General features: G+C 38.5%; 1 protein-coding gene across 1 annotated transcript; it reads left to right on the top strand.

Moving 5' to 3' along the window:
- The first annotated feature begins 8 nt into the window (after positions 1 to 8).
- Positions 9 to 5,792, top strand: LOC123978343 (protein NLRC3-like). The gene is made up of 5 exons (XM_046061573.1): positions 9 to 934; positions 1,159 to 1,332; positions 1,824 to 1,997; positions 3,114 to 3,160; positions 3,290 to 5,792. The coding sequence occupies exons 1-5, from the start codon at positions 66 to 68 to the stop codon at positions 3,814 to 3,816; spliced, it is 1,791 nt and encodes a 596-aa protein (XP_045917529.1). The 5' UTR covers positions 9 to 65; the 3' UTR covers positions 3,817 to 5,792.
- The last annotated feature ends 6,112 nt before the right edge of the window (positions 5,793 to 11,904 follow it).

Below are 11,904 nucleotides of genomic sequence, written 5' to 3'. Positions count from 1 at the left end.
CTACAGTTCTGGAGGATGTGTTGAAGACCAGAAAGAGAGGAGATCTGCCCAAGACCCTGACTGAGATGTACGTCCACTTCCTGGTGGTTCAGTCTAAACTGAAGAACGTGAAGTATGATGGAGGAGCTGAGACAGATCCACACTGGACTCCAGAGAGCAGGAAGATGATTGAGTCTTTGGGACAACTGGCTTTTGAGCAGCTGCAGAAAGGCAACCTGATCTTCTATGAATCGGACCTGACAGAGTGTGGCATCGATATCAGAGAAGCCTCAGTGTACTCAGGAGTGTTCACACAGATCTTTAAAGAAGAGAGAGGGCTGTACCAGGACAAGGTGTTCTGCTTCATCCATCTGAGCATTCAGGAGTTTCTGGCTGCTCTTCATGTCCATATGACATTCATCAACTCTGGTGTCAATCTTGTAGAACCACAAACATCCTCCTGGTGCTCGAAACTATTTACAGACCAATCTAAACTAAAACACCTCCACCAGTGTGTTGTGAACAAGGCGTTACAGAGTCCAAATGGGCACCTGGACATGTTCTTACGATTTCTCCTGGGTCTTTCGTTGCAGACACATCAGAGTCTTCTACAACAGCTGGTTACAGAGAAAGAAAGTGAGTCAAAGACAAATCAAGAAACAACGGAGTACATCAAGAAGAAAATCAGTGAGGATCTCCATCTAGAGAGAATCTTCAATCTGTTCCACTGTCTGAATGAGCTGAAGGATCATTCTCTAATCGAGGAGATCCAACAGTACCTCAGTTCAGGAAGACTCATAGGAAAGAATTTTTCTCCTGCACAGTGGTCAGCTCTGGCCTTTATGTTAGTGTCATCAGAAAAAGATCTGGATGTGTTTGATCTGAAGAAATATTCTGCTTCAGAAGAGGTTTTTCTAAGGATGCTGCCGGTGGTTAAAGCCTCCAAAAAAGCTCTGTAGGTGAAAAAGACAACACAATATATTAACAATATCAAACATAATGTTTTCATGAAGCAGTCTTATCCTCTTGAATTACTGTATGTAGAACATAGAGACACAACATGACATGTTTTATGCAAAAATATCAGATTTGTTATAAAAACAACTGCATATGTTAACAATATGTTTATATGTTATTGATGACAAAACCTTTATTTAAACCTCATTTCCTCCTATTCAGGCTGAGTGACTGTAACCTTTCGGAGAGAAGCTGTGAAGCTCTGGCCTCAGTTCTCAGCTCCCAGTCATCTTGTCTGAAAGAGCTGGACCTGAGTAACAACGACCTGCAGGACACAGGAGTGAAGCTGCTCTGTGCTGGACTGGGGAGTCCATACTGTATATTGGAAACTCTCAGGTCAAAGAGATGTCAATTTCTCATGTTGCTTTACATGCTGGTTAAAGTTATGATACACTACATATGTAGTAATAAAAAAAAAAAAGGTTGGTAGCTAACCAAAATATATATATATATATATATATATATATATATATATATATATATATATATATACATATAAAACACCTTTTTTAGTCATCTGGTATTGACAGTTGTATGTTTTGGTACTATTTGTCTATTATAGCACTTTAACCATTAAAAAGAACAACACTACTAAGAATCTACAGCCATCCTGGCAGCTCTGTGGGGCTGGACTGTTTGTACCACATTTCATGGCACAAACACAAAGCCACAAATGCCAACCTCATAATGGTTTTAGTCTGGACCACCTTTGCTCGAATTGAGATCTGTACAGTGACATTAGCATGAACTCTGAATGAAATACAATCATAGCAAATTCTTGTATACAGAAATTTATTTTGTGTGCATGTGTATGTGTGGGTGTGTAGGCTGTTGGGCTGTCTGGTTTCAGAGGAAGGCTGTGCTTTTCTGGCTTCAGCTCTTAGGTCCAACCCCTCCCACTTAAGAGAGCTGGACTTGAGCTACAACTATCCAGGAGACTCAGGAGTGAAACTGCTGTCTGCTGTAGTAGAAGATCCCCACTGGAGACTGGACAAACTCAAGTATGGGGTGCAACAAGAGCTCTATTTGACAAAGACAACCCTAGAAAAACTGTTTATGGATTGTTAATAATAATAATAATAGTAAACTTGTATTTATAGAGCATTTAAAACTCTTTTCTTTAGAGTGCTTTACATGGGTGAACCAGGATTAAAACATTTTCAGGCAGAAAAAAAGAATCAGGCAATTATAATAATACAGCAATTAAATGAAAGAAAATTTAAAAAATACTATACTCCAAATACCCTCACAAATACTATTCAGAAATCCTCAAAACATCAGGCAGGGAGTTTCAGAGCTAAGGGCCTTGACTACAAATCTGCTTTCACCTTTATTTTTGAGCCAGGACTCTGCTAACTCAAACTACCTGGTAACCAGTGAAGAGAGGCAAAAACAGAATTTATTAAAAGCAGCGCAGCTGCAGTTAAAAATGTCTGACTGACAGAAATAAAAGCTAAAAGAAGATCTAGAAGAATAAGGAATCTAACTGCTTTGACACACATCATCGCAGAAAGATTTGCCAGTGATCTGACATTCAAACACTATTGAGATAGAGATGGAACCGGAGCGGACAAGGAGGCATAAGGTAAGGGTGCACAGTAGACAAGAACTGCTTTTAACTGGGATTCGATTATTTCTTTTGATTATTTCTGGACTGAGCATAGGTTTTGGTATTGCACACTGTCTTTCAGTGATCCTAATAGGAATTAATCAGTTTATTAGTGGGGAAAAGACATTCACAACCAGCACCAGCAGGACCTACAATGTGAGGGACAGGGCTAGTAAATACAGATGCTGGGTGCGGTCCAAGTAAGTTAGTGAAGTAGTTATTTTCCTGTTTGGATGCAACCCATAATATTTTAACAGGTCCCATGTGGTTCGTAAGGAATCTAAATGACTAGTAAAACTAAGTGCAGTGGCAGTAGTACAATTTAGTATCCACAGGTGCAGACCAAAAAGATGGCTACCACGCTCAGAGCTCTTGGTCATAGCAGGAGTGGGAAGAGACACTATTCAGGAGATGTGTCCTGTCTGTGGAGGCTAGAGACTCAAGCTAAATGCCCCTGTATTCATAATTAAAAGGGAATATTCTGGTCTGGCTGTGCTTCTTCCTCCAGGGTGGACCATGGTGGACAGCAGAGATTAGCACCTGGTGTGAGAAAGTGTAAGTCACAGTGACAATAAATTTATATTGATAAATAATTGAAGAAGCTAATGTTGATGTGTTAAAGAAATACAACTATTTTTAAACATAAACAAAACTTTTATGTTTTTATCATGTTCTCTCAATCAGATGCTTGTGAACTCACTCTGGACCCAAACACAGCACACCATAAGCTCAGACTGTCTGACAACAACAGAAAGATGACAGCAGTGAGAGAGAAGCAGCCGTATCCTCTTACTCCAGAGAGATTTAACCACTGTCAGGTTCTGTGTAGAAACGGTCTGACCGATCGCTGTTACTGGGAGGCTGAGTGGAAAGTAGATGTTCTTATAGGAGTGGCGTACAAAGGAATCATAAGGAGAGGAAACACTGATGACTGTTGGTTTGGGAGGAATGATCAATCCTGGAGTCTGCAGTGCTCTGAACATGGTTACTCTGTCTGGCACAATAAGAGAGAAACTGACCTTCCTTTCTCTGCCTCTGGATCTGACAGAGTAGCAGTGTATGTGGACTGTCCTGCTGGCACTCTGTCCTTCTACAATGTCTCTCATGGCAATCTGACCCTACTCTACACCTTCCACTGCACATTCACTGAGCCTCTCTACCCTGGGTTTGGATTTGGATACGATTCCTCTGCGTCTCTTTGTGAATTGTAGGAAGGAGAGTCCTCTCCTCTGGAGGGAAAACTAAGATAAGATAAGATAAGAAAACCTTTATTTGTCCCACAGAGGGGAAATTGCGGTTTGCAAAGAGCAAAGACAAGAGCAGAGATAGATAAGTGTACAAAGTAGCATAAACAAGTGTCAGACAAGAAAGTACCATTCTTACAGTAAATAGTAACTAACCTTTTGGTAGCATAATAGAGCAGTTACATTATCTTAAAAACATTGAGGGAAATGCTTCTCAGCAAGGCACTAAACTCACAGCAGCTTGTTATTAGCAAACAATGAACAACATACTGTAACTGAGGATTTCTCTCCACTTCTGGAACAATAAATAAATAATAATAATAATTTACTGTAAACACAAGCTTCATATATAAAAAATCATGTCCATGTTTTTATTTATTTAACCTTTATTTAACCAGGAAGTGCCTTGAGATTGATTCATTTTCTGAGGGAGACCTGGCCAAGACGGCGCACCAGTTACAAATTAAATAGAAATAAAAACACAAACAAGTCAAAAAAACTTAATATATAAAAGAAGGGGACTAAATCCAGCTCAGTTACATGGAGTTTTAACATAAATTTATTTAATGGGAGAAGATCCTTTAGAGGAAGTTTGCAAATTAGTTTGCAAGTCCAGGTCAGCTAGATTCTGAAGTTCAGACGGATTAATGACTTAATGGATTCTCTTTGAGGGAAATCTTTATCCTCTTTCATCAACAGACAATAAGAAAGTCTTCCCTTTGAAAGCCTATATATATAACAATATGATATGACCCCTTTACAACACCACTATCCAGTGGACAGACTGCATCACTGCATCACGGTCAACAGGAAAGCTCCCCAAGAGGAGATAATAAACTGTTTTCCCAAATAAAACCTGTCTTGGAAGTTTTTGCAAAAGGTGCTTCTACACAGTCAGAACAGGAAGTAGACAAATGTCCTTGAGGAAATGTAACAGAGGGAGCAATAATAATAATATAATAATAATAATAAATTTATTTGTAGAGCGCTTTCAAAACCTTAGATAACAATAAAAAAAGAACTGAAATTAAGAAATGATCATGTTTCCTGTCACCAACCCACAGTCTCAAGGTTGCCTCTTTATTCACCTGAAGCAGCAGGAATAATGGAAACCTGTGATTGGTTTGGCGAGTGAGTGAGATCATCTCAGACCCTGCTGAGGTACCCTTGAGCAAAACATTGAATCCCCACCAGCTTGTAGGGCTGCTAGAATTGTTTTCTGTTCTCTAATCTTAGACCTCTCTGTCGGTCAACTGAGTAGGTTAAGCCTAGTAGATTATTTTACATAATTTCATCTTCAAAATGCCAGATAAAAAAAAAAAGTGTTTATTGCATTATACAGAGACATATTTAAAAAATAAATAAAAAAACATTGAAAAAAATTAAAAAGTAGGCTACAGAACACCATGGGAACCAAAATATGAATAAAATCTAAATGTTAAGTGTTTCGATTACAGACGCATGAACAAGTAAATAGAAATATTTTAAAATAAAGTACAGGCTAATTGTTAGTGACCGCTTGTAATCATTAAAGTGTAAGGGTTTCAGTGACTGTGAATTTTTTTGTCTTTGTAAAAGCCTGTTTTATTGGGATAATGGTGTAAACAAGGACAGATCACTCCATGCAGGTACCAGTAGCATTCAACAGTGGGCAGCATATTTTCTGTCACTAGGCTAAAATACCCACTGTGAATAGATAAACCCCGCACTTACCTGTTTATGGTTTGTCGCAAACCACAAACAATAGCAGGGCGAACAGAAAAAGGAGCTCACGCTAGAGACGCCATGGTGCTGAAGATCGCAAAGCCAAAACAAAGAAAACTGCCAGTTCCTACTTCACTGTGTGTTTTAAAGGTTATTTTGTATATGTGTATATTGGGAAGAGTATAGAGCATGTAGTTTAATTTGTGTATTTAATGAGGTTTATTGTTATTCATATTTGATTTTAGCTGAATTAATGTGTGTACTTATATAGGCCTATTTGTATATTTTGTATATTTTTATTGTTTTCACGGTAGGGTAGGCTTTTGGACAATGATTAATTGGAAGAAATAAAGAAACCCTCTCTCTGCATCTTGCTTAACCCACCAAGGGCATTTTGTTGAAATATTTGTAGAAAAAATTTCCTTCCTCTATGTGCATTTTTTTTTTTTATAAAGAAGCCTAAGCTTCCTCTTTTTCTGAGCAAAAATAAGTGTCTAGTCTAAATCTTGACATCTGGTGTTTCCACCTTATGCGCCAACCCTGCTGTATTTTTTTTAACCACGTGATAAAACGATAAAACTAAGGTAAATAGTGGTGAAACTGGCTGTGACGGACCAGTGAATCCCCAAGCTGCATTTGAACCTGAGGAGTCTGCCTTGTCCTCTGCTCCCGCATAAGGTCAGTCACGATGATGTTCAGTTTTTATTAAAACGACATATTTTATTAAGCTTGTTGTCATCAGGTCTGTTAAAAACAACTATTGCCTTGCCAAAGAATGTGCCACATCTTTCTACCTGACTGAGTTCTGAGTGATCGCCACACCTTCAAGAGCTCTAAAAATATAGCATAGGCTATACCCAGAGGGTTTAATGTTTTAATTAGCCTACTTCTAAGTCTATATGTAGGACTGCTGAGGTACTCTTGAGAAAAAGGGCAACAGGGCAAAATAAACAACTCACTCTTCTGATTATGGTGAATTCGGGTGGGCTACTTGGGGACATTTTTTGTAATTTTGACTAATTTCAATGATTTATTCCGATATCTATATTTTTTAAATCCCTAAGATGTTTAGGAAGATATCATACCCAGAGGATACATGCCAGACCTATTATTGTCTTTTGTGCCAAAAAAAACAATTCCTTGCAAATGTGTCATCACAAATTTTTAAAAATCATTATGAAAAAATGAAGTACAGAAAACTGAATAAGAAAATGTAATTTATTCATGGTAATGTCATTAATTCATGTAAACATAAGAAGTCATATTTATTCATAATGAACAGAAAATTCAATACACCTGCACATTTGAACATGCTGGACTCCAGGTATTGTTAACGTTATAGCCTCCAGTAGCCCACATTGTCATCCATTGCTCATTGTGGTATATAGAGTTTCATTAAAGTATATGAGTGGCCTGCTCTAAATTATAATGACAATGTGTTCTTGGCTGCGGTCGAAAAGTCTTTTTTGCTTAGGAAGGTTCCTAACTAAGTGAAGTATAAGTGGCAACCATGATAAGAGCTGGTTGAATTCTCTAAATGCTAAGGAAAGGTGCTTCAGTGCTTCCTATCTTATCCCCTTTAGCATTGGATACACTGGACCATCCTTTACAAAAGGAAAGGAGTTAATGCCGTCTCACAATTCCGTGTGGCATCAACATTTAAAGCGATGCACCGTTCTTAAACTCAAATGATAAAATCCATCAACCGCATTTTACAAAATACTTGCAATATATGGCAGACAGGAATACCGGCAAACTTTTTTCTTTATTGGTCTCATTTATGATACTTGAATATAAAAAACTCACAATGTGTTATGAGTTGTATTTTTTCCCTGTGGGTTTCTGCCATTATTTCCTTAGTCCTGTGCTTTCGTTCATGTTAGTGTTTTTCTGATCTGTGTACTTCTGTGTTTTATCATTATGGTCTGTCTTAGTCCTTAGTTTTATATCTCCATGTTTTAATGTAGTCTTGCCTCCTGTTTGGTCCCGTCTCTGTCCGTGCCCTTATTTTGCGGTCTTTCTTTGTTTTGTGTTTTACTTTGGTAGAGCTGTCCTTGTGTGTGCCTGTGAACTTTACTTCCTGTTTTATTTTGGTAATCTTCCGTACCTGGTGTGCGCTTCTTTTAGAGGAAAACCTCTAACAAAGCAGGGTTGCATCAGGATGGGGCTACCTTATGGGTATTCAAGCTGAATGCCATAATTTTGCAGCAAGGTGAAGCATGACAAAATGCACCATTCACAGGTTTGTATAGACATATATAACATAAGTAAAATATTTATGTACATTTATGCATTTTTTATGTATATTTAGGAAAGGAATTTTTTTTTTGGCCGCAGCCCTTGTCTGTACTTGTGTTCTTGTGAAACGTTATCTTTTGTGGCCCAAGTACTGTCCCAAGTCCCAATTCACGAGTTCGTGATTTTGGCAAGAATGGTCAAAATTCCCAGGATTGTTCTTGACACTTCCTATTTTACCAAGGATGCATAAGTTGGTAACTTGTGTAAACCTGATGACACAGATATCCCAGGATTCATTTTGGCATTCAAGCGAGGGGCGGAAAGCAGTTGGCTGTGGCAGTTTTACTAAAATTGATGGCGAATTAATGTGATGAAATGTTTTCAGAGTTTAGAAGCTGCAGAGCTTCAAGGGGAGCTGAAGAGCCAGCCAGCCAGTCAGCTCACAGAGCCTACAACAGTCACGCAGACCACTGCAGGCAAGGCAGCAGACAAGTCCAGCAACAACAACAGAGGAAACCACAGCTGTGAGATTGTTTATAGGTTCGTACCGCTGTTATTCTGTCATTACATTCTGAGTAATATTGTAAGGTCTTAGCTTAAATCAAGAGACATCTGGCTCCTGATATATGAAAAAATTATAATGTACAGAAAAATCTGGTCTTAATAAAATAAACAGAAGTAGTATGAAAGAAGACTCATTGCTTTATTATTATTATTATTATTAGACATTACATTGTTAGTGTACAATAAAGTTAGGTAGGAAGGTAGATTTCTTTTTGTCACAATATATCATAAGGTTATAGAGTGAAATTGAGTTTGTAACTCCCTTCTGCTACATAGCAGACAATATACAATGATAATACAGAACCAATTATAGAAATTGTAAACAGAAATAAACTACCATCAATGGAGCAGTGCTGAGGATGAATTAGGGTTTAAGAGTCTGATAGTTTGGGGGAAAAAAGCTGCTCTGCAGTCTGGTGGTGCAGCAGCAGAAACTTCTATATCTCTTCCCAGAAGGCATCAGGGTGAACAGGCTGTGCTTTGGTGGGTACTGTCCTTTAGTATCCTTTGGGCTCTGCGTAGGACCCTCACCTCACTGATATCACTGAAGCTCGGGAGATGGGTACCGATGATCTTCTGAGCAGTTTTAATCACCTGCTGCAGAGCCCTCCGGTCCCAGTCCGTGCACATCCCATGACAGTTTGTGATGTTTCAGTCAGGATGCTTTCTATTGCTCCCCTGTAAAAGCTGACAAGAACTTGGGATTTGGCCTTCTTAAGGTTCCTCAAGAAATACAGTCGTTTCTGAGCTTTCTTCACCAGCGCTGATTCCCAGGAACCTGAAACTGTTCACCTGCTCCACCTTAGCACCACTGATGTAGACAGGAGTGTGTGTCTTTAGCTCCTTTTTCTTGAAATCAGCGATCAGTCTCCTTAGTTTTGTTGATGTGGTTACAGTACTTTCTTTTTATTTGCTTTTGTTTTATATAATTATTATTTATGCATCAATATACCTTGGCAAAACTCCTTGTAAGTTAAAACCTACTTGGCAATAAACCAGATTCTAAGATTTTTGTTTTGGGAGATTCATTCTGGCTGTACTGGTATATTGCATGCGGCCTCTGTGCTGGGGGTGTTTTGCAATACCAGCCAGAACATATCGTCTCAAACTGCCAGCAGTGTTCTGAGTGCTAGTGACATTGCAAATATTGCACCTCCTGAGATTTGAAAATTGCAAAAGGCCATATTTCAATTTTGAGACCCATTCTCGAGGATCTTGTTTTTCTTCTTTGACCAAGTCAAAGACGTTGGCATTCTTCCATCACTGTGAAATAATGTGTTGTGTTTGTGTTAAGGTGTCAGCTTTGTCATGAATCGGTGTGAGGACAGAGAGGAAGATGTGTTCCCCTCTAAAACTGTTCTGTGTGTGGAGCATGGCAGCCAGGCCGAAGCTCAGAGGTGAGATGTGAAACACTGTTCATATATGTTCTTCATGTCAGAGCTCAGTGCATTATTCACTTAAAAGCTGTGTGTTACGTAGAAGCCCAGAAGAGCTACAGAGACCAGACAATCCTGTACCCAGCTGCATGTCCATGAAGAGTGACCGGTCCATGATGCACCCTGTTCATTTTAAAGGACAACATTCTTCTGAAACAAAGTTAGTCAACATAATACAATTTAATAACATTTTAGTCTCCTTGTGTTGGAGCTCATTCACATTAAGGCATTATAATTCATAAATCAAAAGTGTGTTGTTGTTGTTTTTTTTCACTGCTGTGGGGAAGGGCTATCTACTACTATCTACTAGACATTAGATGATACTAGCTTAACACACTGGAATCTCTGACCGAACTGTTGGTGGTTGAGTTGCATTATGGACAATGTAGGCGCCAGGTTTTGACAAGAAAGAGCAAAGTGTGAAATAACAAAGATGATATCTCTGGTTCTGCTCCATCAATTGTGATCCTTTTTTTAAATCAGTCCTGTGACAAGACGTAATATTTTAAAGATGTTTTTACTGAGAATAACGTCTTGGTCCAACATTTCATACTGTGCTGTTTTTCTATCAGGAGTCATCATGACCTAACAACACATTTAACATGCTGTGTGTCATTGAAATCTAAACGTCCATATTTCCTCCACAGAGTTCAAGACAGCTCAGAGGTTACTGGTGGTCAGTCTTCTCAGCAGCAACAAACAGATATGGACTCTATATTTATGGTGTGTTAATGTACAAACCCCACTGCTAAATAAAAAGCCACATATTAAACACTAAACGAACATTATGGTCCTAAAATACAATAGACATTGGCACAGATCATACAGACAAAAGTAATGTGCCAAGAAATTTGCAGACTTTGATGATGCTTGTGAAGACGCTGCTGCTGTGTGTTCACAGTCTCCATGCTGCACTCTTTAGGCTTTTAGTCTGGCAGATAATTTAATTATTTTTTAATATATATAACACTATATAGAAAGTGATATTCACATGTTATTGTGTTCCAGCTGCTTGAGGAGAACATTGTCAGTTTTGTGAGGGATGAGTTGAAATGGTTCCAGAGGGTTCTGAGTCTAGATTACCCCGAATTCTTAAGGAGGCAGAGGGAGGATAAGGAGGTACAAGGTGAGGAGGACGAGCAGAAGAGGAGCAGAGAGGCATTTCTGAAGATCACTCTGCTCTTCTTGAGGAGAATAAATCAGGAGGATCTGGCTGACTGTCTGCAAAACAGTAAGAGGCTTTTAACAGATTTTATATATACATTTCATTCTGCTGAATATGTTCTCTTTTCTGAGCTGACCACAGAAGCAATTTTTCCTCCTCTGATGAGCTGAATAGTTTTTTTTAATACTTTATTTATTGGCTTTTGTTCATCTTGACTAAACATCAACTATTATGAAATCCCCTCCCTTCCCCTCACAACAACACAATACTCTCTGAAAGAAAAAAGTAACAAAAAAACAACAAACAAACAAACAAACCCCCCAAAGCAGTAAGTATAATAAATAAAGCAAAGTAGACAGGAGGAAAACAATAATAATATTAATAATAGAAATAAATAAATTGGGAGTTGCATATCGACAATTTTTTTTTTTTTACAGGTATAGATTCTTGAAAAGGGGAAATTATATGTAAACACACATGTATGCACATACCTTTCTACAACCAACTAAAGTAGGAAAAAACAAAACAAAACAGATCATTCATGTTGGAAAGGTGTCCATATCCTATAAAAACTATTACACGTTTGGCTTGCAACAGGCAGAAGTTAATTAGTATGCATTTCTTTACGTCAGATGAGCTGAGTAGTTTGATAAGTGTAGAAAACACATCAGCCACTCTTTAATGTTTGTTACTCAGGTGTACTTTGGCATCTCCCGTTGATTTCATGTCAATTTTTCATTCAGGAATCTGTTTTGGACTGTGCCAACATAAAGTCAGGTCAAATCTGCGGAAGAGGTTTCATTGTGTGTTTGAGGGAATTGCTAAAGCAGGAAATCCAACCTTTCTAAATCAGATCTACACAGAGCTTCATATCACAGAGGGAAGGACTGCAGAGGTCAATGCTGAACATGAGGTCAGACAGATTGAAACAGCATACAGGAAGTCAGC

Source organism: Micropterus dolomieu, linkage group LG10 (genome assembly GCF_021292245.1).
Source record: "Micropterus dolomieu isolate WLL.071019.BEF.003 ecotype Adirondacks linkage group LG10, ASM2129224v1, whole genome shotgun sequence".
In the NCBI taxonomy this organism is placed as follows: Eukaryota; Metazoa; Chordata; class Actinopteri; order Centrarchiformes; family Centrarchidae; genus Micropterus; species Micropterus dolomieu.
This window is presented reverse-complemented; position numbering and strand designations above follow the sequence as displayed.

Excerpts from the sequence above, each read along its gene's own strand:
- LOC123978343 (XM_046061573.1), top strand. The coding sequence starts at position 66 with ATGTACGTCCACTTCCTGGTGGTTCAGTCTAAACTGAAGAACGTGAAG. Across the intron at positions 935-1,158 it reads AAAGCCTCCAAAAAAGCTCT|GCTGAGTGACTGTAACCTTT; the intron begins GTAGGTGAAAAA and ends CCTCCTATTCAG. Across the intron at positions 1,998-3,113 it reads TGGAGACTGGACAAACTCAA|GGTGGACCATGGTGGACAGC; the intron begins GTATGGGGTGCA and ends TTCTTCCTCCAG.